Source organism: Sphaeramia orbicularis, chromosome 6 (genome assembly GCF_902148855.1).
Source record: "Sphaeramia orbicularis chromosome 6, fSphaOr1.1, whole genome shotgun sequence".
Lineage (NCBI taxonomy): Eukaryota > Metazoa > Chordata > Actinopteri > Kurtiformes > Apogonidae > Sphaeramia > Sphaeramia orbicularis.
Genome location: NC_043962.1, coordinates 36,870,425 through 36,897,469, shown reverse-complemented (window position 1 = coordinate 36,897,469; position 27,045 = coordinate 36,870,425). Strand labels below are relative to the sequence as shown.

At 36.2% G+C, this 27,045-nt stretch overlaps 1 protein-coding gene and 1 non-coding gene across 2 annotated transcripts; one reads left to right on the top strand and one right to left on the bottom strand.

The window, feature by feature from the left end:
• Positions 1-255: 255 nt before the first annotated feature.
• On the bottom strand, positions 256-27,045 carry slc7a10b (solute carrier family 7 member 10b). Its single transcript, XM_030137695.1, has 11 exons — positions 26,832-27,045; positions 18,916-19,120; positions 16,004-16,155; positions 10,731-10,856; positions 8,902-9,055; positions 6,637-6,760; positions 5,478-5,581; positions 5,292-5,388; positions 2,237-2,386; positions 1,116-1,293; positions 256-386 (listed from the first exon to the last, which is right to left on the bottom strand). Exons 1-11 carry the CDS (start codon positions 26,959-26,961, stop codon positions 256-258), a joined length of 1,551 nt encoding a protein of 516 aa, XP_029993555.1. The 5' UTR covers positions 26,962-27,045.
• On the top strand, positions 18,596-18,678 carry trnal-cag (transfer RNA leucine (anticodon CAG)). The gene has a single exon. It is a non-coding gene; the product is annotated as a tRNA-Leu (tRNA).

Here is a 27,045-nt window from a genome sequence, read left to right as displayed (position 1 = left end):
GTCAATTTCACAGTGTGAAACCATTGACATTAAGTTGTTGTACCCAATGACTTAGTAGAAAAGAGAAGAAAATAAAAAGTGCACACAGCCTGCGCTGAACAACAGGCATTTCCTCTCAACTGTAGGGAAACCAAAGTCTCAGAGGGTCAAAGGTCAGACCGGAAGCTCCCAAACCAGGAACAGGTGTCTGGACTTACACAGAATAAAAACAGGAGGTAAAAACAAAGATCCAACAAAGATACTCAGCAAAGAGTTTTAAGAATTGGCAGACAGACTGCTCCTGCCTGATGACCTGTCAGTCCATTCTGAGGGACTGGCGATCTCAATGGGGTCGATCTGAGGAAAGACCACAAAACACAACCTCTGACCCACATATGTCGCCGTCTCTGCAGGGAAACACAACAAACATAGAATCAAATTAGCTCTTACAGCTATTAGACAAAGCAGTCGAGTTTCCATCCAGATGTATCACAAGAGACAATGTTAATTAATACATGTATCTATCTACTAATGTTGTGTGAGTATTAAGAGCTATTTCATCATCATCATCATCATCATCATCATCATCATCATCATCATCATTATCGTTTGACTTTTTTCCTGTTGTATTTAAAACAGTTCCATACGATCTGAGCTGATGAAATGGTGAGAAGCCAAGAGATGTAAGAAATATTGTGTCAACAAACTGAAGCAGTTTTAGCTGTTGTCCAGGAACAGGTCTGGGTCAAATGGAAATAAACTCATCCACAGTCCTCATATATGGTTCAACTCTTGATACATTGTGGCATTTTATTGTTGCTACAAGTTATTGTCATAAATCAACACTGAATTCTCCTTATGAGTCTACATATCCACACAAACATAATTATTCATTGAATCGTTTAACTTCCTTTTAATTAATATGTACTTACCTTTTCCTGATACAACAGCGTTTCCACTTCTATTGAGCATAAAATTATGTTTACAATATTTCAAGTTTTTTCAAACTTCCACCATTCTTACTTTGCTTTTTTAATGCACTAATTAAAAATGCAAACAAAACAGATGAATGGAAAGACACTTAATGTGATCAAAACTACATGTAAAGATCTCAGAGACATGCTTTAAAAACATACCAATGAAATCGTAGATACATTTTGGTTTTTCTTTCCAATGGACACCCAGGAAGTAGACGGGTACACCGGTGAGCATGATGACAAGACCCACACCACAAACCACCGGCTCTGAGTAAAGGCTGAAACCCAGTAATAAAGCCCAGAAGAGCAGGTAACACACAGGAACCAGAAGATTCACCTGGGAAAAAAACACAAGGTAACACGTATGATAAACACTCATGTATTAAACATTTTGCTATTATTACTGCAACCATAAAGTCATTCTGATTTTATGCAGTTGTAAAAATGTAAACTATACTCCAAGTGAATTAAAAGTAGAATTAGTAGAAGTAACAGTAGAGTACTTTTTTTTATGACACTGAGGGCATTCATCTGTATACTCTATTGCAAAGAAAGCTGTCACATACTGGTCAATTTTTGCTGTACAACATAGTAATGACAAATAAGTATAAGAATAAGTATGTTCAGTTCAATTCAATAACAGCTTCTCAAGGTCACTACATGAAGGTAAAACATTCATTCATTCATTCATTCATTCATCTTCTGAACCCGGTTTATCCTCACTAGGGTCGCGGGGGGTGCTGGAGCCTATTCCCAGCTACCTATGTGCAAAGGCGGGGTAGACCCTGGACGAGTGTAAAACACTTTAAGGAAATTTTTTGGTTCTAAAGAGATTTGTTTTTTTTGTTTTTTTTACATTTCTGTCCAAAAATGGCTTGTTAAATAGAAAATGTTGCCAAACCTCGGCCTATGTCTGATTCCCTTTTGAACCACCATCACTTTTGAGCATTAACAGAAAAGCAGGTGTAATGACATCTAGGGGGGATATGATGATCTGATGTAAAAAACAGAAGTGTAACCAAAATTTTAGTGATGCATGTCTTTTTTTTCTTGTTTTGCCAAGAAAAGGATTTGAAACTAACAGACCAATGTATGACAATAACTTATTCAATACTTAGATGTCTTATGTGTCAAAGAATCTGGTATATTTTAAATCTTACTTACTCCTGTTAACAAGTACTGCAATACATTAAACACTGAATCATAAATATCAGTCATGTAGTTCAGAAGTATTCTTCAGTATTATATGTGTGTCACTGTACTTCAGATATTTGTGGTACCTTAATGGGTCGGTACAGGTTGGGTTTCTTCCAGCGGTAGTACAGAAGACCTGCGATGGTGACTCCGTATGACAGATAGTTGATGAAGGAGACGTAGTTGATGAGGTTGTGTGTTTCTCCAATGCAAAGAATTACAATGGTGGCAGTGCACTGTAATATACAACAAGCATAACCATCAATTAATCAATATTAATAGTAGCTTTGGTGTATAATATATGATGGGTTTTTTAAACACTGTGTGTGTTGTAAACAAAATCATTAACTCTTTCATGCATGAATTATGAGAACCTTAGTCAATATTTTTTTCTTGAGTGTTTTTATTCCTCTTTAGGCATGAAAAAAGCAATGCAATTTAATTTTTTTTTTTATGAACCTATTTTTTGTGGAGTTACAAAAATGTCCACTCAGCTGGACGCCATGTATTTAATTTCTGATGCAAAGAAACGTGCGTTTAAAACTCATCATCAGAAAGTGATATACTGTGTGAAAACTATGACATGAAAGTATTTTTAATGAGTGCTAATCATATGTTTTCTCAAATTTTTTTCATACTCTAATAGTAGTTATTACTCATTTCATGGAGATAATATCATCCTGAGACCCAGGAAATTGACAATTTTAGCTTTTTTACATTAAAAAATTGTCTTGATTGGAAACTGCATAATACAACAGTTTTTTCAGATACATTTTTAAAAATTATTTTTATTTATTGATTGATTTTTTTAATGGAATGTCCTTTGCAATGGATAGTATTTTTTAAGTTAAACTGTCAAATATTTGTCCCCTACAGAGGACAAAATGCATTGCTAGGTCTCAGGAGGATATGCGAAAAAAAAAGAAAAAAAAAAACTTTTTGTTTCAGAAAACTGTTAATTACAGTCTAATAACAATTAGCAATTGATTTACACTAAAATATGTTTCTGCAGATCAGGTTTATCAAGAGCAGCAAAGTTACAGTAATTGTATGATATGCAGTGTTTGGGATGATGCATAAACTCCACTATGTTGGCTGATATGGAACTAAAACAACAAAACCCATGAATAAACAATAGAACAGCTGGAGAATAACTGTCCACTGTAGAGACCACTATGCCTGAAAGGGTTAAAATGCATGACATTACAGCTCTAGATGTTGATATAAAAAAGGAAGAAAAGCATGTAAACTATGATTCAGCATAAATATCACTTTAAAACTGCAGGAGATGAAATCAGAAGAACAAAACCACCAAAATTCGATGATGCAGACCTTCCTTGTGTGGTCAGTCCTCTCTGTCCAAACACAACGATGACATATAACAGGGGTCACCAATCCTGGTCCTCGAGGGCTACTATCCTGCATGTTTTAGATGTACCCCTCTTCCAACCCACCTGATTCAAATGATAGGCCTATCATCAGGCTCTGCAGAAGCCTGATAATGACCATCAGGTATGCTGGGAGAGGGATACATCTAAAACATGCAGGATAGTAGCCCTCGAGGACCAGGATTGGTAACCCCTGACATATAACAACAGATGATACTGACACTGCTTCACGCTGTTTAAGAAAAAGAGGTGACACTCCAGGAGAGGTCACGTCTGAGTGTCTGTGACCAGTAATTGGTAGTTACAGCTGTCAATCATGTATTTAACCCTCCTACCACTATTAAAACACCTATGTTTAGAGTCTGAGTCTGAGACATGTGGTTGATTTTCTACTGTCCAAAAACACTACACAGACAGGAGAAGAATGAATTCTCTGATCTCCTCAGACCACCTGAACTATCATGTGCTGAAAGGCAATTATGACTATCATTTTATCAGTAACGCCAAAAAAGATCAAGCATTAAAACTCAAGCATTAAAGTGAAACAAAATGTGATTCTGAACTTGAAAATGGGATTTTAAGTGAGTATAATGTAAACATTGCTTTCAATTATATTTCCGTGAACATATTTATTGCACATTTTGCATTATAAAATCTCAATGGATACAATCAAATTTGAAAAAACAAAACAAAAGGAAACAAAAAAAAAAACCCTGAGGAAACTCACAAACACATTTTACAGTCACTTGAGGTCATTTTTGCCTTTTAGGGAAAAAGTGGAAATGGGCATAAAAGGAAATGGAAAAACCTGATGCAGCAGATATTTTATTCATGATTAAACAGCTGACTCATCCCCAGTGTCTTCCACAGTGTTCCCATAAAGCACGAAATCATATCTTGTGGTAGAAGTAAGTGAGTAGACAGAACAAGCTCAAACACCACCTTATGTAGACAATAGCAGAAGAGTTTGCTTCTTTACCTCTGTTTGTTAAAGCCATACTTAATGTAGCCTACACCGCCACCCTCTGATGATACTGTGCAGCCTAGGTTATTCACTGTAAACCAGTTTATGGAACTGCACATAATATGCATTTTCCTTTTTGCTACATCTAAAAATAAATAAATAAATACAAAATTACTTGTCATTTTATAGAAACACAACTATTTTCGGTTCCTGTCAATTTCAAAGCATTATACTGAAAATAAAGAAATATGTGGCAAAATGAAATGCATTTTTATTATTTGATTGATAAAATAATATTATATAATATATAATTATATAATAATATTATTTTATTATTTATTATTATTTTTAAAATTATGTTATTCATGATTAAACAGCTGACTCATCCCAGTGTCTTCCACAGTGTTCCCGTAAAGTACGAAATCATATCTTGTGGTTGAAATAAGTGAGTAGACAGAACAAGCTCATCTAGAGGAGTCTCTGCTTCTTTACCTCTGTTTATTAAAGCCATACTTAATGTAGCCTACATCGCCACCTTCTGATGATACTATGGAAGTGCACATAATATGCATTTTCCTTTTTGCCACATCTAAAAAAATAAATAAATAAAAAAATTACTTGTCATTTTATAGAAACACTACTATTTTTGGTTCCTGTCAATTTCAAAGTATTACACTGAAAACAAAGAAAGGTGTGGCAAAAAATAAAAGCATCTGCTATTAGAATATGAAGATAAGATAGACTTGGATCCAGCAGAGGATGGTTTTATAAAGGTGAGGTTATACATACGCAGACCAGCAGGGCAGGAATAGGTGTGCAGTTCTTGTAGTGGATCATGGCGAGCAGACTGGGCAGGTGACCCTCTCTGGCACCAGAGAAACACAACCTGAAAAAAACAAACAAAATAAACCATCAGAGACAATATTAGAAAACATGTTTGAAGACTCAGGGTGTTGAAGATGTGCTGGAGCTCACCTGGAGGAGGTGAACAGGTAGCCGTTGATTCCTCCAAAGGTGGACAGAGCCACAGAGATTGGCATGATGACGGAGAACATCCCCAAGAGCTTCTCTCCAAACGTCTAAACAGAAAAATGGAACTATATTATGTATTAACTATTCAAAATATATTGCATTTTCACGTCATTGCTTTGTAAAACTTGCATGTGGTGTCTGAATGCAATGTTTAATACATTTCTCAGCATTTTATGTTATTATATAAACTATGGTGGTTATTAAAAAGTATGAAATGTGCAATTTCTACATAATGTACACGTAACATAACAGTGTACTAACCAAAATCTGTATAACCCCCTGGGACCCAGGAAAGTAAAAGTTTTGGCTTATTTTTATTATTATTTTTTTTTAATATATAATAAATAGTCACCATGATTGGAAACAGCATTATGCAACAGTATTTTCAGATATAATTTAAAAAAAAATAAAAAAATGGAATGGCCTTTGTATTAGACAGTGTTTCTTTCTTTTTTTTAAGTAAAGCTGTAAAACTCATCCCCTACAGAGGACAAAAAATGCATCGGATCTCAGGAGGATATGTGTCATATTATTATTTTTTATATAATTAAGCCACATTAAATGTCCTAAATATTAATTCAGACTCTGATCTGAGTCTAAGTAGAAGTAATAGGATACATTTTTCATATTTTTATTATAAATACACACAAACTCAAAGATTTCACCACTGCGATGGTGGTGAAAAAAGGGCTCATCAAAAAGACAATTAAAAACCTTCAGCTGATTCATGAACTTGTAATAATCACCATCATACATTGCTACAAAATACAAGTTATATTAATGAAGTTATAATATGTGACATCATGAGTTATTACATACTGTTTTGTTTTAACCTGTTGTGTTGAAGAAATCATTTCTCTTAATCTGGTGTAGGTTCTGTTCCGGTGCAAAACATATTTCACCACTAGAGGGCTCTATAAATAACATGCAATACCCTTAAGTGCATCTGAGTTTTTTTTCTGATTTCTCCCTTTGCCTTTGGACTCTTTTTGTTTTAATGACCTGAGCTGGATGTTAATTCAGATCCCCCAACTATGAGCTAAGGCGTGAATGTGACAGCAAACTGTTGTTGACGCTCATTGTTTTTTGCCGCTTTACTCACTACGGCCACAGCATTGGATGAGAGCAGCTCCTCAGGAGACATGGAGGAGAAGTAGGCGATGTTGGTGAGCGTGTACACAAAGGTCACCAATGGGATGGAGATATAGATGGCACGAGGTAGATTCCTGAACGAGGCAGCGCACCATGCACAGATGATAGAGTCAAAACCAAAAACATCAATGAGCCATGCATGGAAGATGACAAAACAAAAACAAGCATTAAACATCCAATTTCACATTGAACCAGCCAATATATATGGCTTACACTTATATTTTATATGAGTTTATGTTGTTTGCTAAAAGAAGATATGAATAATACACTTGCATGAGTCAGGAAAACCTCTATATGGAAGTAAATCTGCCTCATCAGAGTTTGAATTATAAAAGCTATTGATTTTCTTGTGTTGAATTTTTTTTTTTTGCACTGCAATAAAGTATCTCAAGTTTTTGTCTCTGAATTCAACTATGTTCATAAATTTAGAATAAAAAAAATTTTGCATCTGAATTTTTTGCTGTTGAATGTTTTGCAGCTGATTTTTTTGCTTTTGAATTTTTTGCATCTGAATATTTTTTGCTTTTGATTTTTTTGCATCAGAATTTTTGGCTTTTGAATTTTTTGCATCTGATTTTTTTGCATCTGAATTTTTGGCTTTTGAAATTTTTGTATCTGAATTTTTTTTAATTCTAAATTTACGAACATAGTTGAATTCAGAGACAAAATTTCAGATACTTAATTTCAGTGCGAAAAAAAATTCAGATGCAAAAAAAATAATTCAGATACTTAATTTCAGTGCAAAAAAATTCAATGCTAGAAATTCAATAGCTTTTATAATTCAAAACGTACTTTTTCTCATTAGCTTTTAATCAGTGAGTGACATGTCTGTTTTTTTATGCTGTTTTTAACAGATTTTAATTTGTCTTTGTTTTTATGATGTTTGTATTTTGTTGTTCTTAGCCCACTTAATACCCTGTGTTTTCACTAGTTTTATTTGCTTATTTAATCCCTTGTTTTATGTTTGGTGTACGGCACTTTGGCCAGCTGTAAAGTTCTTAAAGGGCTTTATAAATAAAGTTGGTATGATACGGTATGGTATTCAAAATCTGATGAGACAGATTTACTTCCATAAGAATCGATTATTTATCCTTGGTGTCCCGGATGTGTAATCTGAATTTTTTTTTATTTTTTAATTCTAAATTTATGAACGTAGTTGAATTCAGAGACAAAAAATTCAGATACTTAATTTCAGTGCAAAAAAATTCAGATTCTAATTTCCGTGAAAAAAAATCAGATACTTAATTTCAGTGCAAAAACATTCAGTGCTAGAAATTCAATGGCTTTTATAATTCAAAATCTGATGAGACAGATTTACTTCCATAGGTCTAGGTGCTCAATATAATAGATGAATGATAAAAAGAAAATTACCAACTGCCTAGGTGACGAAAACCCATTGAAGTACATATAAAGGCAAATGATTTCACATTTATAAATGGCTTTTATCATTTTTATCTGTTTTCTTTTTTAATAGATTTCTGAGTTACCTGAAAAGTAGAGCTTAGAAAATACACTGTTGCCCATAAAGTTGGAATAAGTTTGTTTTCAGACACATTCCTCTTTTTATTCCTGTTTCTACACATCAGTAATCGCCTTTGACCAGGGACAATGATTACATACTGAGTCCCAGTTACACTTTATCTATCTAGAGAAGTGGTAAAAATATTTTATTCCAACTTTATGGGCAACTGTGTATTTAACAGAACACTGTGACAGTAGTAAAAAGCAATTTGCCATGAAGTAAAGCCTTCTGAGTTTTCTTGCATGCACATATGAAACAAGCATCTGGAAAATGGCATATGAAACATTTTCTTAAAAAATATTGCCGTACTTGAAAGCATAATATTAAAATTGCATAAATTAAGGATTGATGTTCAAAAACAATGCAGTCATAGTTACTACATCAAGAATAAAATCTCCAAGAGTTATACTGAGGAACTGTTATATTAAATTTCTACTGAAAATCACAGCTTGTCTATTAATTATTACCAAAGCTATGTACATTAAATGAAAATAAATAAGATGAAACACAGTAAAAAGATTAGGATGAGGGATCATGGTCTTGATAACAATTAACTAATAAAATGTAATTGAGGTGAAATGACCCTGATATTTTCCATACATTTACATGTCTGAGTCAGTATAGAACAATAAAAGCAGCAACATTTGAACCAGGAGACATAGGCAAAGATAAGATAAAAACATAAATATTCACCGTCTAGGTTCAACCACTTCCTCTGTGACATAGTTGAGGAAGTTCCAGCCGCTGAAGGCGAAGGAGGCCTGAAGGAAGGCCAGAGCGATCTGTCCGACTGACGGCGTCCTGTCCAGGGAAAAGGCCACCTGAGGAGTCAGCGCCTCGTAGTTCCCTGAAAGACAAGTCCATCTTTGAGTTACTGTGTCTTGTTTTATATTTATTAAAGGCTGAAGGATTAGAGTCAGGGGTTTTTTGAGATAATTAGGAGCTTTGGTTGTAGTGAGGAAGAGGTTATATGACTAAAAATTGCATTTTCACATAGTTTTCAACTATAACGTTATGTGATTTAATATAAAGCAGTAGGGGTTGCCTGGAATTCAGATGGGGTCACCTGAAATTTCTAGTAATTGCTAAAAAAAAAACAACTAAAAAAACATACTAATAAAAAATATATGGTGAGTTGAGAGAGACAATCACAATCCATAAAAGACATGACAAACTGTGAATCTGAAACTGAAGTACTGTGGTACTGTTTATCTGTCAAATGTTCATTGTGGTCAGTTTCAGATGCTGCAGCTCTTTCATAATTCATAGTTTGAGTTCTTGTTTGTTCAGTATTAATTGTCAGCCTTGTAAATCCAAGCTGGACTGACTGTACATATCCTGACCGAGGAAAATAAAATTCTCACTTTGTGCAGTAATCTACACCTGGCTTTTCTGCCTCCGTCCATAATGATATACATTATATAGACTAAATGTTATCTAAAATTAATGTTTATTTGCAACATAGTATAGCAAACTATTACATGATCAAAAACACATTTTTAGCAAAAAAAAAAAAAAGTCTCTGTTTTGAATGTCTGGGGTCGCCAGAAATTTGTGATGTTAAAATGGGGTCACGAGTCATAAAAGGTTGGGAACCACTGCTATAAAGTAATAAAATATATGTTTTTGTTTATTTTTCAAGCTATCACCATCAACGTTGCAGTATGTTGTCGCTTCTAGGTAATTTAAGTCAGTTAAGTTGAACGTGATCCCATCTGAATATTTATTTGATTTGAGTGGGAGCCACAACAGGCAGTTATTTACATAGAGGTAATTTTGTATCACTGTTAACTGATTTGTTAAATATACATTAGTTGTGCGGACAGTAAGAAGTCTACCTTAAAACTACAGAGTTTACATGCAGAACTTTTTGGGAGCACCAAAACTTAGTTAATATAAAATGAATGTAGAGGGCATCAAAACTAAATAGAATGATCTAGAATGCTTTTTAAAATGTTTGTACACATATATAATGTTAAAAATGGTCCAAAATAATGCTAAATTATATATATTTTACTAGAAAAGCTGATGTTTTGAAACAGGTAGGGAAAATGCCCAATCCTCTGTAGAAGGGAGTCTGAAATCCAGGGGAAACCCTATAAATGACTTCTAAATAGGTTATGATTTACATTGTTTATAATTTAGGAGCAAAATCTCTTAATGTAAGTATTTTAGCTGTAATGTGATGATGGTTATGTGTTAGTAACTTATTATAAATGCTGCTGATGTAAAGCCCAATATGACAGCACATTTCATGACTGATTAAGTGTTCGCAACCTAATTAAAAACCTAATTAATTATTAGTCATATATCCTTCCTAATGCTGCTGTTATTGGAAAGTGTCACTTGTCCAATACATAAACAGGATTTTCCATTTGAAGAGTCAATGGAGCAAGCAGTAATTTACTTTTGACTGTTGTTAGTTGTTTTCTTACTTTAATTATATCACTGGAACATGCACCACATTGTGTCACAGTGTCTTCAGTATGTCACATGTATAAATACACGGCTGTAAAGGTTACCATTGAAGATCTGGACAAGGCCAACGACGATGATGAGGCCCAGAGCCATCAGCTTCCCCACGGTGAAGACGTCCTGGATCCTGGTGGCCATACGAACACTGGAGCAGTTCACCCAGGTCAGCAGCACTGAGCACCAAAGAACATTAACCCTTTAACCCCTGAGACATTATTTCAGGTAAATGTGCTGCTGTGAATTTGCATCTGTGCAAGTGTCATAAAAGCTGCGGTGAGTATGTGCTTGTGTTCCTTTTCTTCAGCGGTTTTGTTTTACTGTGTGTTTTCAGGTCAAAACAGGGTGGAATAACAGAAAAAAACAGAGAGGAATTGAAGTTTGACAGGTTTTTACTAAATAAAGCACTCAGAATGTACATCAATGAAAGATTTAGGACATTTACCATGAACTGTATACTGGAACACACTAAACAAGTATTTGAATTTTGGCCCTTTTTGGCACCTGGTTGAACTTCACAAAGCAGTTACATGGTCGAAACTTGGTAAAAACACAGTAAACAAGAAAAGCACCCAGAGAGCACAGACCGATGCCAAGACAGATCTGTGCCCCCCCCCCCAATCACCACCAAAATTTGATCATTTCTTCCTTGTGCCAGTATCAACATTTCCTGAAAATTTCATGAAAATCCATCCATAACTTTTTGAGTTATCCTGCTAACAAACAAACAAACACCCAAACAAACACACAGAGCAAAGCCTGGCGGAGGTAAATTAATAAAGGAAAATCACAACAACGCCATAAACAATGGTAAAAACAAACAAAAAAAAGCCTACTTTTATAGTGAGTTGGTCTCACTCAATGCTCAGTGTTTTGCCCCTCATTCCACAGGTGGTGGGGGGTGCACTGAGCATGCTCAAATGTCTATGGAAAGCACACAATCTATTGTATCAGCATGTTTTGAAATCTTTCTTATTGAGCAAACTGTTGAATTTCTATGAATATTTAAAATAAATCATACATTCAGAATGTTCGTCACAAACAAGTTAGGTTTTAAAGGCTTTAAAGAGTTGAGAGAGACAATCACAGTCAACAAAAGACATGACAAACTGTGAAGCTGAAACTGAAGCACTGTGGTTCTGTTTATCTTTCAAATGTTCATTGTGGTCGGTTTCAGATGCTGCAGCTGTTTCATAATTCATAGTTTGAGTTCTTGTTTGTTCAGTATTAATTGTCAGCCTTGTAAATCCAAGCTGGACTGGCTGTACATATCCTGACCAAGGAAAATAAAATTCTCACTTTGTGCAGTAATCTACACCTGGCTTTACTGCCTCTGTCCAAATAATATACATTATATAGACTAAATGTTGTCGTAACGTTTAATTGCAACAAAGTATAGCAAACTATTACGTGATCAAAAACAAATTAATTTTAGCAAAAAAAAAAAAAAGTCTCCATTTTGAATGTCTGGGGTCGCCAGAAATTTGTGATGTTAAAATGGGGTCACGAGCCAAAAAAGTTTGGGAACCACTAGATTAAAGGGTTAATCACCACAAAAATATTATCAATAAAAGTTGTATATATCAAATTAATAAATAGAAATAATTTGCTACTCAAAAGTAATACATATTGCACTCCACAAGTTCCATTTTCTTACGAATCATTTTGATTCTTTGTAGAATTAATACAGTTTTATCATATAGAGACGTTTTAGGTTTCAGCACCCCTTTTTTGCAGCAGATCGGGGAGGGTCTGGGTGAGTTTATTACAGAATAAATTGTTGGATGTTATTATCATCCATCACACGCCCACGTGGCTCCATCTTTTCATGGACTCGGACGCAGCAGCCGGTCGCCATGGGAGGCAGGAATGTGGGAAACTGGTGAATGAAGATGGGCGTGATTGTTTCAGCTCGTCCATCATTGTCACCAGCTTTACCCTGCTCTCTCTCAAGGTGGCCTCACTCTCCAAAACAAAGCGGAGCTGTCAGCCCAACGAAACAAACCACTTCCGTTGCGAAGGGCAAACAAAACGTGGCGAGGTACCCCCCTCCACAGCTTGGAGGAGGCTGGACAGAGCTCACGTTTCGGCATCCAGCATCAAAAACAAGCGTGAATGATGGCATCAGAGGCAAGGAATCACACGCTTAAGTCCCAAGGTTTCACCTCGTCTCCAGAACACTATTTTATTGGACAATGAGGCTGTGTGGATTAATGGGAGTGAGTGCAGGTACTCTCAGGCAAGACACCAAAGTAATTAGGCAGCCTGACAGGTCCACACTGGGTAATGAAATGTCCCCTCTGGGCTGTACTCCGAGGTCCTGTGTGAATGAAGTTTGCCTGGCCTGCCATGGCAGGTCTGGAGCGCCAGTCCTCAGGCTGCATTTCCTTTTTTTTGTGGAATACATCTTTAATGTGAATACCTAAATTTTTTAGAGGCAAAGATGCCTCTCCGGTCCTTTCAGATTACGTCAGAACCCCTGTAGGTGCATTTCATGTGTCACAGAGCAAACTGAGACAGAGACACAAACATATTCAGCAGTTTTCAGAAGCCAATACAAACTGACAGGAGGCCAGGAGTGTGGCCGGGAAAGGGCAACGAACGTACAAACACATCTTTTGCTTTGCACTGTTCTTATTCTGCAACACCCTCCTTCTGCAGTTCTGTCCAAATGAAAAGAATAAACATAAGAGACAGATGACCTGGTGCTATTTCATGCTGCTATGGAAGAACAAAGCTAAAATATTACAGTTATGGAAGCTGCCATGTTGTTTCTGCATCAAGCCACAGACTAGAGCAGTAGTGTCTCTACACTACGACGCAGTTGTGATTGACCAAACTTTCTCAAAATTTTTGTTCGATGACTAGATTTTCCACATTCTGTGAACAGAATTAATAGGTCAGAGGAAGGAAGAAGAAGGAGGAAGAGGAAGAAGAAAGAAGAAGAAGAAGAAGAAGGAGAGGAAGAAGATGAAGAAGAAGCAGCTCCATCTAGGAATAACTAGGAATAGTAGCAGTCGTCAGTAACTATTTTCAATATGTATGTTCTGTTTATAAAACAATCTCTAAGTTTCCTTTAGATTCACTTTAAGTCCTTATTGTTTTCAAACTAATTTGTTTGAGAATATAGAGAGTAAACTTCACAAACATGTGTCTTTTTGGGAGAAGTGGTGGATCACACATATTCATGACCAGCTTTTGTTTTCCAGAAACCAAACATTCCTCCTCATCCCGTCTCCTAGCCTGCTCGCCTCTTGCCTCCAGGGATGCCATGCATTTTTTACTACAGCTCTACAAAAGGTTTTAAAGAGCCTTCCGCCTGGAGTTACATAACAGAAATGTTACATGTGACCACTGCCTCTGTGATGCATATGCAGATAGAAAGAGTTTCTTGACTACTGACTGTCATCAGCCGCAAAAAGGACATGAGTGATGGCAGACATAGACCAGAGAGCATCCAACAACAGCAGCAGGATAACCGCAAGACAACATGTCATCCTTAATGAATGATGCAAACGCACTTTAGCTTAGTCAGCACTAAAGTAATGCAGTGAGCCAAGGCACATCAAGCCGAAACTGAGAAGAACGAATGTCATGATCTCCAGATTACTCGATGAATTTATCTCAAGAAAACAAATATTAAATCTGTAAGAACTGTTGTGTTACCTTGTTACCTCATTATGAGACTCATTTGAGCCATTTGAGTCATTTCTGCAGATACAAATGTCATAATACATAAAACAGGGGTGAGTTTCTTCTACAGTCTGCCATGTCACACCATATTTCTATTACAGTTTAGAACTGATTTTTATTTCTTCCACCAATTTTACGTGGGTCTTGTCCTATGGTGAAAAATGCTGGTTCTGTATTTGGAGAGAAACTGGACACACTGGGGACTGTGGTGGAGTGATGCACACTGAGGAAGGTGGAGGACATCTTGTAAAATCCAGATCATTCTCTATACCTCGTTTTGGCAAATCAGAGGAGCAGCTGCAGTGGGCATCTGACCTCATTAAAATGCACGACTGAGAGGTACAGAAGATCCTTCATGACAACTGCCATCAGAGACTACAACACCTCAGTCTCATGATTCAGGTTTTCTTTTATTTATTTTGGTTTTTAAGCTGATTCAGTTTCTTAAATTTACCTAAAATCCTCTGGGGATCAATAAAGTTCATCTGTATCTGTATGCAGTATTAAGGTGCATCGCTGTAATCTATTATGCTTATGTTCACACTCCAGGCAAAAATGGTGCATATTTTGACTCAGACCTGTTTTCCTTTTGTTTGTTTTTTTCTTTTTCATTATAGTGTGAATAGCACAAATCACATGGAATCTGATCTGGGCCATGTCCATATTTGGTCATTAATCAGATACAAATCTAATCTTTTTCAATGTCTCAGTCTCAACAATCAGGTCAGAATTTACGTAAGTTTAACATCACCTTAAATGGAGATTCATCACAATTCTACACTAGAGGGAGTCGCTCATGCTATAAAGTAGTTCACATGTAGTATATACAGGAATGCACCTGTAAAATGAATTCAAAACACCACTTCTGCTGCATGTAAGGTAAGGCTGTGAACGTACAATTTTTACTTGCAGAGACGTATTTTCACTGCGTGCATTATTACTTTTACTGAAGGGCATTATCTGAACACTTTTAACTGCACTCCTTTGTGTTTGGGTCTCACTCCACAACTGTGACCAGTTCACATTGGAAACTGATACAAACAAACAGATTAGATCAGAGACATATCAGAATTTAACACTAAGGCTAGCTAATAAATATCAAGATAACTCAAGATAATAAATATTAAATCTGTTATTATGGGGGTTTGTTTCCTTTTATTAGTTATGTTCATCAGAAAGTTAGATGACCTCTTGAAAACTGCAACAACTACGTAGTTGCAGTTCCTCTGTATTACGTCATCTGCCAGACCAGTCCTTGTCATTTAATCAGGTTATAGTGTTTGTAGTTGTTTGGGGACATCTTCTGCATCATCAAATAAATAAAGTACAGACTGACAGCCAGACAGGAAATACACTGCAGAGAAGATGACTTGAAACAATGGATACAAGCTTGAACCTGGGGCATAATGTTATGACCTTAAAACACGCAATGCACTCTGCTAGATGAGCAAGCAGTTCCATAGCTTCCATAGCTTCTAAAAGTAAACTTTGTTTTACTTAACTATGCTCTTCACTTGTCTGTCATCTTAATCTCCTCTGTGATTAAGATGTGGGATAAATCTGATCAACATATGGGACAAATGTGAGCCCTCATGAATAATAGGAAATGAATGTTGAGGATGTTACTTACAGAGACAAGTGGCAGACAACATCCGTGTTGCCATGTATGGAGGGACACAGTTTGGGAAAACAGGCTGCAGGACGTAACTGGAGAAAGTGAGGGCAATGACAGCCAGTGTGGTTGGGTACATGATGAGGACAGCACTCCACAACAGGAGGAACCTAGAGGACAGGGGCAGAGTATCCAGTTTATTTAGCCGGCCAAGCTGCCTGCTGGACTCCATCGAGGAGGTGGTGGACAGAAGGATGTTGGCTAAGCTGACATCCACCATGGCCAACCCCTCTCACCCCCTGCATCAAACTGTAGAGGCCCAGAGTAGCTCCTTCAGCACCAGCGATACCCCAGGTCAGTCCTCCCCACAGCCATTTAGACATGAATAGTTCCTAGCAACAGTAACCCCCACCACACATGTGCATGTCTGCATGTGCAATCACAATGTAAATAATAACATAGATAATATTTAATTCTAAATGTATATAAATATATGCATTCATTATTGTTTGGTCCAGTAGTAATACTGTTGCACTGTTGTTCTGACAGTTGTCTTTGCTCTGACTGTTTATTATTACATAATATTACTATTAATTTCTGAGAAAGTCACACTTGATATCTGGATCTGGATCCAAATCTAGGCCATCTCCTGGGATGAACAAAATATGGGATAGACCTACCTTGTGCAAGATCTTTAAGTTGAGGTGTGCTGTAGTGTTTAAGTTACAAGTGCAGATGGACAGAGAGACAAATGATCGTAATACCCTTTTAGGAGCAAGAGTAATAAAATATTAATAAATGAGAAACTGAAGGGGGAGAGTAAATAGCATAATTCTTCACAGGTAATTTATGGGGACCATTAAAAAATTCTTTTGACCTGTTTTACAGTCATTATTGTAGATATTTTACAGCATTGTCAAAATAATGAGCTAACCCTAACCCTTAAAGAAATAAAGAAATAAAGAAAAAAAGGAAAAAAATAATAATAATAATAATGAGCTATAAGACTGAGGTTGTCAATATGACAGTGGCCTTAACATGTAGGTGTGTAGGTCAGGATGGCTGAGTACACTAAGGTGCTACTTTAGGTTGCAGTTTTCCTGGGAGAAGTGGGTTCAAATCCCACTTCTGACAATATTTTCCTTAATTTCCAAAGATCCATCTAATCTAGGTTGAACATGGTACATAGAAACAGGTCCATTTGTATATGACTGTGCAGAATAAGGATGCAAAAAATGCAGCTTTGCCTTATAAATGTTAACAAAATCAAAATAAAAAAAAATAAAAAAAGTCAAAAAAACATACATGCTACACATAATTTCTTTGACCTTGAAAACATCCTCCCAGGAAGTAGATTCATGTTTCTGTCATCCATTGATTTGAAGTTAGTAGTGGTGGAGTGGATCTGATTTCAGTGCCAATACTATCAGTTCTAATATCGGACTGAGTATGAATGAGTCCTACATGAAAAAGGAATGCATGAACAGAACAGTAGAAATTAAATGAAAATATGCTTTCAGTTCTGTCAAAACTTGTTCAAAGTGAAATATATACTGTATATTTTTTCAAAACTGTCTTTAGTATCTGCCTGTTTCTTTCATTAGTTTTTAGGTCCCTCTCCTCTTTTGTTGCTCTTATCGCTCTAATGAGTTACTAATTTTACTATTTTTTATGTTTTTTATATTTTCTCTTTTCTACCCATTATCCCACTTTTATTGGGACTGGCTAACGGCCACTGACTTGTTTTCTTTTCTTTTTAATTACTGTTAATTATTAGTTAATTATTTCTACTGTAATTCTATTTTTGTTTGTATTCTTGCCTTTATGTCATGACACCCTTACAGAAGCAAGGGTAATATAAAAATTATGATTGAGAAACCGAAGGGGGAGAGTAAATAGCATAATTATTCATAGGTAATTTATGGGGAACATTAAAAAACTCTTTTGAACTGTTTTACAGTTATTAATGTTGGTATTTTACAGCACTTCCAAAATAGATGGCTATATTTATTTATTTAACCTTTATTTCACCAAGAAAACCTCACTGAGATTAAAAATCTCTTTTCCAAGAGTGTCCTGGCCAAGACGGGCAGCAGTACATTAAATAGTTACAGACACAAACTTTCATACATAAAACGAAAACAAGTTTTCAATACATAAAAACACATAGTGAAGTCAAACCTTCCAAAGTCAACTTTGCAAAAAGTTCTCATGAGATGAAGACAAAGTGCGTCAGGCAAAACATCTGCAGCCAGATGTCTCTCTCTCTAAGTCATACAACATCCTCTTAAAAGTTTCTAACGAAACCAGATCCTCAGATTTCAGGTCTTTTTGTAGTTCGTTCCAGGTGAATGGGGCCGCAAACCTGAAGGCCTTTTTTCCCTGTTCAGTTCTAACTTTAGGAACAGACAAAAAGAAAAGATCCTGAGAACGAAGATTATAAATGTCTGTGGTTCTCTGACTGATGTAGGTCAGAAGGTAGGATGGGAGCAGACCTAGAATAGACTGATAAATTAAAATACGCCAGTGACTAAGTCTGCAAACTGACAAAGATGACCATCCTACACAAGCATGAAGCTAATAATAAAATATTGAGCTTATGAAGTGTAAGTCAGAATGGCCAAGTGGTCTAAAGCGCTGTGTTCAGGTCACAGTCTCTCCTAGAGGTGTGGGTTCAAATCCCACTTCAGACAATATATTCATTAATTTCTGGGAGGGTTCTCAATTGTAGGAGGTTCTTTGGTTGAGATCATGTGGAAATGTTAGGAATAACAAATTGTGCTGTTTTCACACATTATATAGTCCTTGACAAACATTAACCCTGTGTTTTTCAACCTTTCAATTTGTGATGTTAAACTGGGGTCACGAGCCAAAAAAGGTTGGGAACCACTGAGTTAACCAGTAAAGTGCATTAGAGAGTCTTTACTCACCCCATAAGACCTCCAAATATCTCTGTAACATAAGAATAATCTCCCCCAGATTTGGGGATGGTGACGCCCAGTTCGGCATAGCAGAGGGAGCCCAGGGCAGCGATGCAGCCTCCCAGGACCCAGACCACCAACGCCAAACCAACCGAGCCCGAGTGCTCCAAGACGCCTTTAGGAGAAATAAAGATCCCAGAGCCGATGATGTTTCCTGCAGAGAGAAGAAAGAAAGTGAAGGTTTAAGGCAAGTCAGATTTAAGACCATGTAACGTGTGATTGTCTAATGCCACTTGGAGATGGATTTAAAAGTAAGTTCAAAGTGACAAAAACTAAGGAAAAAACTTGAGGGTGACTGTTACTTTAAGAGTAACATAGATTATCAGGACACATGGGTAATAATTTAACCATCAAAATATTAATATCCAACATTGTTTATCTTTTATAAAACCAGTGAAGTTTCTATTAAAGTTATTGTTAAGTTGGTTTTCCTATCCTGATCTTCATGATGTTAAATGTAAGAGGCATTTGTTCAGTTATTCTATAAAAAAGAAACCAATCCAATCAAGTTGAGATCTTAACCCATAAAAACCCAGTGTTACTTTGTGGCAGAATTTTTCTCTCTATTTAACCTTTTTTAAGTGATTTAACATCATTTATTAAAATATTGTCTTCTGTATTTTGTTTTTTGTTTTGTTTTTTTTCAATGTAAATCATGTATTTTCCTGTATTTAATTTATTGATCATGTAGATTTTCATTAAAGCTCAGATGAAAGTTCAGGGTTATTATATCAAAAACAGAAAAAAACTGAAGACAGAGTGACTTTTTCAGCAAGTATAACAACGAACTGATCACCAGCATTGATCAGCCATCCACTGTCATTGATCCAACTCCATGGGTTTTACTGGTGAATCAATGTTGTAGAAGATGACAGTGTTTCCATGTTCACTACAGAGCCTCTGAACGTCCAAATGGGTCATATCTGATGACCATGAAAAGATGACAAACTGTGTTTTACCCCAGTTATTTACATGTTGTGATAGGATTAGTGGATCAACAGGTATTAAATATTTTAGATCAGTAGATGGTTTTGGTTGACGGTGGATGTTTGGGTCTTTATGGGTTAATGCAGTAGTAACATGAATCCAAATACCAAACCAACTGAAAAACAATTGCAATGACTACTTTTACTTTTAGCACTTTTTACTATTTACAAAAGGTTCTGAGTTTGTAATAAGAGCATTTGTTACTTTTTTTTAAGAGTGGAAACTTTTATTAAATAATAAAAAAAATGTACTTAGGGGGTCAAATGAGTGGCCATTTTTGTCAAAAAAAAAGTTGTAAGAAATGCATAGAACTGTGTTGAAATAATGCTAATATATTTGTGCACAGACTACTGATATTATTTGACAGTGGAAGCTATATTTTCAGAAATATTGGATTTTGAATAGCTCATGTATGTGAAAACTTTTGCTGGTGGACGGACGTGACATTACCCATGATGATCTGGTCAGTACCAGTACTTTATTAGTAATAAACGTATATACTTACTATTGCTAATTCTCCTCTTATTCATAAATGTTAGTATCGTGGATCTAAAACAATAACAGCTGACACAAAAACACAAAATGTGGCAGTGGACGGATGTGACATGGCTGTTACAGATCCCATCATACTGATGCTCGGCAGCCATGTCACCGTTTCCACAAATGATCCCTGTGCAAAAACTAGGATCAGAATTATTTATGGTATAGTTTATCATCATACTAAAGAGTAAATAACAATATAGAATTGTTATTTCTTTATAAAAATGCTTATTATTAGAAAACTGTTGATTTAAAAAGTGACGTGTGACATTCTTAATGTATGTATTGGTGTAACATAAGCAGGATGGATCAGCACCATACTCCATATTGCAACCTGTAAAAATAAAACATGTGATATGTAGGATAGAATCTTGTAAGAAAAATTAGGGAATCTAAAAGAATAGAATATTTGTTTTTCAGGTAAATTCAGTTAAAATATAACTTGGCCATTTGTGACATGAAAATATAGCATTAATTGTGATGAAATTGGACATTTTGGGCCTGAAAACATAGTTCATATGACCATCAACATGTTGCAACAGAAAAGAAAACCTGTAAATTTGCATAACTTGCATTTACCAACACGAAGTTCCTTTGGGGATTCACTTATATTGATTTCTTATGCACAAAGACATAAATAAGACCTCTACGCAAATTTTAGCCGATATATATATATATATATATATATATATATATATATATATATATATATATATATATATATATATATATTTTAGTAACCTTTCTTTTCATATTTTACTCCTGCTGCATTTTCTCTTTTTAATCACTGTTGCTTTTTATCCCTGCTGCTCATTTTAAATTACGTCTGTATTTTGCACGCATGTACATGAATTTTTAATAACGTTATAGTAGTATTTTATAATTATTTATTAAACAACTTAGCACTTTATATTAGATTCTTGTCCCGAGCCAAATGCAACGAAATTTCATTCTGTATACACTTTGTGCATACCTGAATGACAATAAGATTTGTCTAAGTCTTTCTCTCCATTGCATGTGTACATATAGAATCCAGAACATGTCCAAACATCACACATGCTTTAAACATGTGACTTGTTTGTAAGAGTTTTCACATCCTTTAGAGCATCCCCAACTTTTCCACCAGTGACCCATTGAGACTCTTGAGCAACCCCAGTCACACCATTCACCACTTTTCCCCTCTGAGTTTATACAGAGGGCATTAAAACACAAAGAGCTCTATCACAGAGTGAGTTAGAGAAGGAGGTAAAGCCCATCACTCAGCCCGGGACAATCCCTCCTGCCCAGAGCTTCAGTATGCAGTGTAGAGTACCAGCAGATCCGACACATTCAGACGATAGCACTACCAGTAGCACGGCAGAAGGCAGCCAAGTGGCACAGACAGCCATTACATAACCAGACATAAATTATCCACTCCATGCTGCAGAGGTGGGAAGTGACCGACTCACCTCCCGCATCTGCTTTTATTCCTGCAGCTCCCGGAAAGTGACGAGGAGGATTAAAGACTCTGCTCCACAGTCTATGAAAAGCTCTGTTCACAACTTCTGATGCTGAGGCAGGTCCAGTGTGCTGAGCAGCCAGTCTGTTCTCTGTATTTTTTCTCTCTGAATGGAAAGGTGCTTCAGCATTCTGCACACAGGACTTTTCTCCTGTTCTGGACACGGATTTTTACAATAATGCCCCTACTGAGCAAAGATCTAGTCAGTCAAAACTCGAACAAAACACAGAGCAGGATACAGGGCCAGTGTTTGGGTCACTGTGTCATTCACTGTGGAAAATACTTCACATTTTCTGTTATCTTTATTATCTACTACACTATATTTCAGAGGAAAACATACTTTTTTTTTTTTTTTTTTTTTTTTTTTACAGCACATCAACCTGCACGTAACAAAAGATGCATTCAGATCAGATCCTTTACTTAAGTATAAGTACTCTAATATAGAGTGAAAATACTTCACTAAAAGGAAGTTCTGCATTCAGCACCTTACCTAAGCAAAAGCAGACACATATTATCAACAAAATCCACTTGGTATGAAGAGTAAAAGTAGTCACTATGTAGTAACATGATCCCTGTTAGTGATTTACTGTTCTATATGATGTTTTTACCTCCACCAAGGAACCGTGGAGGTTATGTTTTCATTGGGGTTTGTTTGTTTGTCTGTTAGCAAGATAACTCAAAAAGTTATGTACAGATTTGGATGAAATTTTCAGGAAATGTTGATACTGGCACAAGGAACAAATGATAAAATTTTGGTGGTGATCGGGGGGGGGGGGGGGGGGGGGGGGGGGGGGCACTGATGTGCCTTAGCAGAGGTCTGTGCTCTTCGAGTGCTTTTCTAGTTTATGTATATTTCTGCTGACTAATGCATATCTTGTATTTTATTGATGCTGATGTATAAGGTTCAGCTTATTTTGACTCTTTTAACCCTTTAACAACTGCAATCGCTCCAGCGTTGCATTTGTACTTTATACCATTCAAATTATTGTAACTCCTGAACCATTTGTGCTATCCACAAAATTCAAACACTATCAGAGAGCTGAGATCCTGAAGTTTCCGACACTATATAACATTTTACGGGACTCTATTACAAGTAGAAAAGAACTTTTTCATAGTCTTCCACACAGGCTTAAAAACGCCTGGAAATAACAAAATATATGAAGCCATAATAAGGATACTGAATGTTCAACACCAAAAAGTATGTGTGAGCAGATGTAAAATATTTGAAAGTTTATTTCTGCACTTTCAAAAAGTTTTGTTATGGACATTTACAATTGTTTCTGATAATAAATATGCTAAAAACGTCAAGTCTGGTTTTTTTTTCTTTTTTACTAAAACACACTGTTTTAAGCATTTATTATTTATATTAATGATAATTAATGGACAGATATTGAAAGTTAAGTTCTTCCTGAAAACAAAGGTGCAAAAGAATTGTCAAAAATGACATTTTCTGACACTTTTATTGCGAAGAAACGATGACGACACCTAGACAGCCTTTTATAATGTCAGTCTTAAAAGGATTAAAACTACTCTGTACTGCTATGTAGTTTTATCTGATATAATGCATCTAATTCATAAAGTGCTCTGGTTAGCTTGGATTGGAAATTTACTCTATGACTTAAATAAAATTTCCTGCCATTTATCTATAGGTCATTACACAGTTTTTGGAGTGGATGTTTTATAAGATCATCATATGTTTGCAGGTGCTGTTCTGTGGGAACTAGCAAACTTTTCATCAGCAACCAAACCTGCTTTTAGATTTGTGATGGTGCATTTTTCAGCTAATGCATGAGGGATTAAAACATTTTATTTATCTAAAGAAGCCAGGAATTTGTAGTTCAATATTTCCATTTTATGCAAGTGTTTTCAAAGATTCATACTTGGGCTTGTTGGAGAATCAGCGTTCCGTTTCTATGCTCCGTATATCTGGAACAAACTACCAGAAAATATCAAGTCTGCTGAGAGTCTGAGTTCTTTTAAGTCAAGGTTAAAGACTCGACTGCCTTTGACGAAAAGGCTTTTTACTTTTTAAATTTGATATTCTTTCTCGAAACTCTGCACTGCAACTCTTCTTTAATATGTGTGTGTTATGTGTTGTTTTCTTACTTGCTGTTTTTAATCACCTTTTTACATGTTTCTTTTATAATGTTTTAAATGTGTTTTTTTCCCTTGTCATTGTATTTCAATGTCCTGTGTGAAGCACCTTGAATTGCCTTGTTGCTGAAATGTGCTATATAAATAAACTTGCCTTGCCTTGTTGTGTCGTTATCGGATAGAGTAGGGTAAGTCAGTAGAGACAGGGAATGCAGGGAGAGAGTAAATGGGAATAATCAGAGCCCAAATAACTAAAATCAAACCAGGACATGTGGTCCACCAGCTGAGCCTCTGGGACACCCACCATTACAATGTATTTTCATGACTTTGAGGGGAATCGTTGATTATTTTTACAACATCAAGATTTCAATTTAACCCAAAAACACCCAAACAGCCAATTACTTAAGTAAGGTTATAGATATAGAGGTATAGAGAAAACATCATTTGGGAACTGACATAAAAGTAGCACTGGGTCTTTATGGGTTTAATGGGTGGGTCATTCTGGTGTATATTAAGTTAACGCACACCAGAATGGCCAAAACCAGCCAAAACTCCTAAAAGTGGTACCATTTGAGGATCGATAGTCAAAGGCATTTGCTCAGTGGCATCTGACTGCTTTTTAATCTATGGAAGGGCATACTTAGTTTTTCAAGCATCACTTCTCAATTTTGGCTTACTTTTCGTTAAATAAATAAAACTGGGAAAACTGTAGAGCTGCAACCAATTAATCGACTACGTGCTTGAAGTCAATGCAGAAAGTCCCGATTCGATTAACTGACTCAAATTGATTGAAGGGAGATATTGCATTGCAGTTTTCCTGAATTGAAGCTTCTTTGTGCGTCACAATAAGCGTCCGTGTGAAACACAACAGTGGAACCAATGTTTAACAGCAGAGAAATGAAGGAAACAAAGCTTTGATTCAGGAGAATTGTGGTTGAATGATTTTTTTTTTTTTATCACTTTGAGTTGATTAATCGGTTGCAGCTCTAGAAAACTGTTGTGTGTTGTTTTACATTTGAACGTGGATTTAAATAATTTTAGAATCTGGTAAGGACCAGATCATTTTCTAATACACAACACCAGTGTTCAAAGCAGAAAAGGTGTACATTCTTTTCTCTCATGACAGTCTATATAGTCTCTAAGATATGGATTCTCGCAAGCTATTCTCAAAACACTGCAATAATATCTGTTCAAAATCATGAAAAAATCCAGTGATTTTAGCCAAATAACAACTAAAAGCCATCACGCCACAGCTAGGGTTTCAGAAAACTCAGCTCTAAACTAAAGGAAAACTTAAATTGCGGTTGTTACCAATCTACATTTTATAAGAAATGAGAAAAACTGAAAGATGACAGATCTGTACAAATCAGTGTCATTTGTTCTTTTGGCCATGTTATTATTATTATCATAATAATAATAATAATAATAATGATAATAATAATAATAATAATAATAATAATAATAATTATTATTATTATTATTATTATTATTACCACTTTTATTTAACCAGGAAAAAAGCTCATTAACATTAAAAATCTCTTTTTCAAGAATGTCCAAGACAGCAGCAGCAGAAGTTATACAAAATAGAAATCACAGCCATACATCCACACTAATATACCTAAAACACAACAAAAGTCAGTTCTAAAACCATACATAAAACACTAAAATAAGTACATATTAAACACCATCATTATTTTAAAAGATACTGAAAGTATAACAACAATGTTCTTTGAAAGCATCTCAAAGCAGAACCCAATTCAATCAATTAGAAAAACATCTACATCCAGATTAATCCTTTTCCCATTCATTTAAAGTGACTTTGAAGGTATTTCAAGAGACCAGTTCCTTCAGTTTAATCTCCTTCTGTAAGTTGTTCCAGGCAGTGGGAGCAGAATATTTAAAGGCTTTCTTTCCCAGGTTTGTTCTGACTTTTGGAGCTCATACGGATAACAGATCCTGGGACATATCACCAAAGTCACAAAACAGTCCAGTCTGTCAGTTTTCTCCTCTGTGTCAATGGAATGAGCATGCAGAGAAGCAGTGTGACTATATATTAGACCTGTGGGAGTTAGACTGACAGTACCTAAGAGTGTGACTATATGATAGACCTATGTGAGATAGACTGACAGTACCTAAGAGTGTGACTTTATGATAGACCTGTGGGAGTTAGACTGACAGTACCTAAGAGTGTGGGGCCACATTTTTTAAGGGCCCCATAAAGCCTTGGACCAGTCCTACCTCCTGTTTCCTCCACCACTGATATTAACACCAATACTCCTGATAATGTGTTCCCAGTGCATGCAGCCTGACTCCCTGCAGGCCTCTCCCTCCATCAGGCTTGGATGCTCATATTTACGCTGCTTAGGTGTGTTTAAGGTCCCCGCTGTTCTTTCTGCTCCACCACACAATGTCATTCTGCTTGACCAGCTTCTACACTTAATATACTTTAGCCACGTAAGCACTACAACTCAGTTTGATCTGAACCCACATGCAAACAAACATGGAGTCCCCTCATTTTCTAAACTGGGGGTCCCTTGTATTTGCTTTTCTGTGGTTTAATCTGATTTCTTAATACTCTGAGGGGCGTTCAGGTACTCCCATTTGAACACTTAGTCTAATTGTGATGTATGCGTCCTGTTGGAGTCTGTCTGAAAAGTCAAACAACACACAGAGGCTTTGAAAAAGTTCTGCAGTGATAAAGGCAGAACTGATCCTAAGTGGCAGCTCTCTTGTTTTCCTGCCTCACCTATGATGATGGTGCAGGCACTCAGCAGTCCGATCTCCTTCTTCAGAGTCACCCTGTCGGGGATTTTCTTCTTCTTCATCTTTCCGTCCGGCCGGGAGCAGATGCTGTTGCTGCCGTTCTGTCCATCCATGTCCTCCGCCTTCCCGGGTCCGGTCCGGTCCGTCCAGTCCACTGAGTCCTCCGAGTCCCAGTACTCCCAGAGCTCCTGTCCTCT

Excerpts from the sequence above, each read along its gene's own strand:
- slc7a10b (XM_030137695.1), bottom strand. The coding sequence starts at position 26,961 with ATGGATGGACAGAACGGCAGCAACAGCATCTGCTCCCGGCCGGACGGA. Across the intron at positions 19,121-26,831 it reads TGCCTGCACCATCATCATAG|GAAACATCATCGGCTCTGGG; the intron begins GTGAGGCAGGAA and ends TTCTCTCTGCAG. Across the intron at positions 10,857-16,003 it reads GTTGTCTGCCACTTGTCTCT|TGCTGCTGACCTGGGTGAAC; the intron begins GTAAGTAACATC and ends TTTGGTGCTCAG.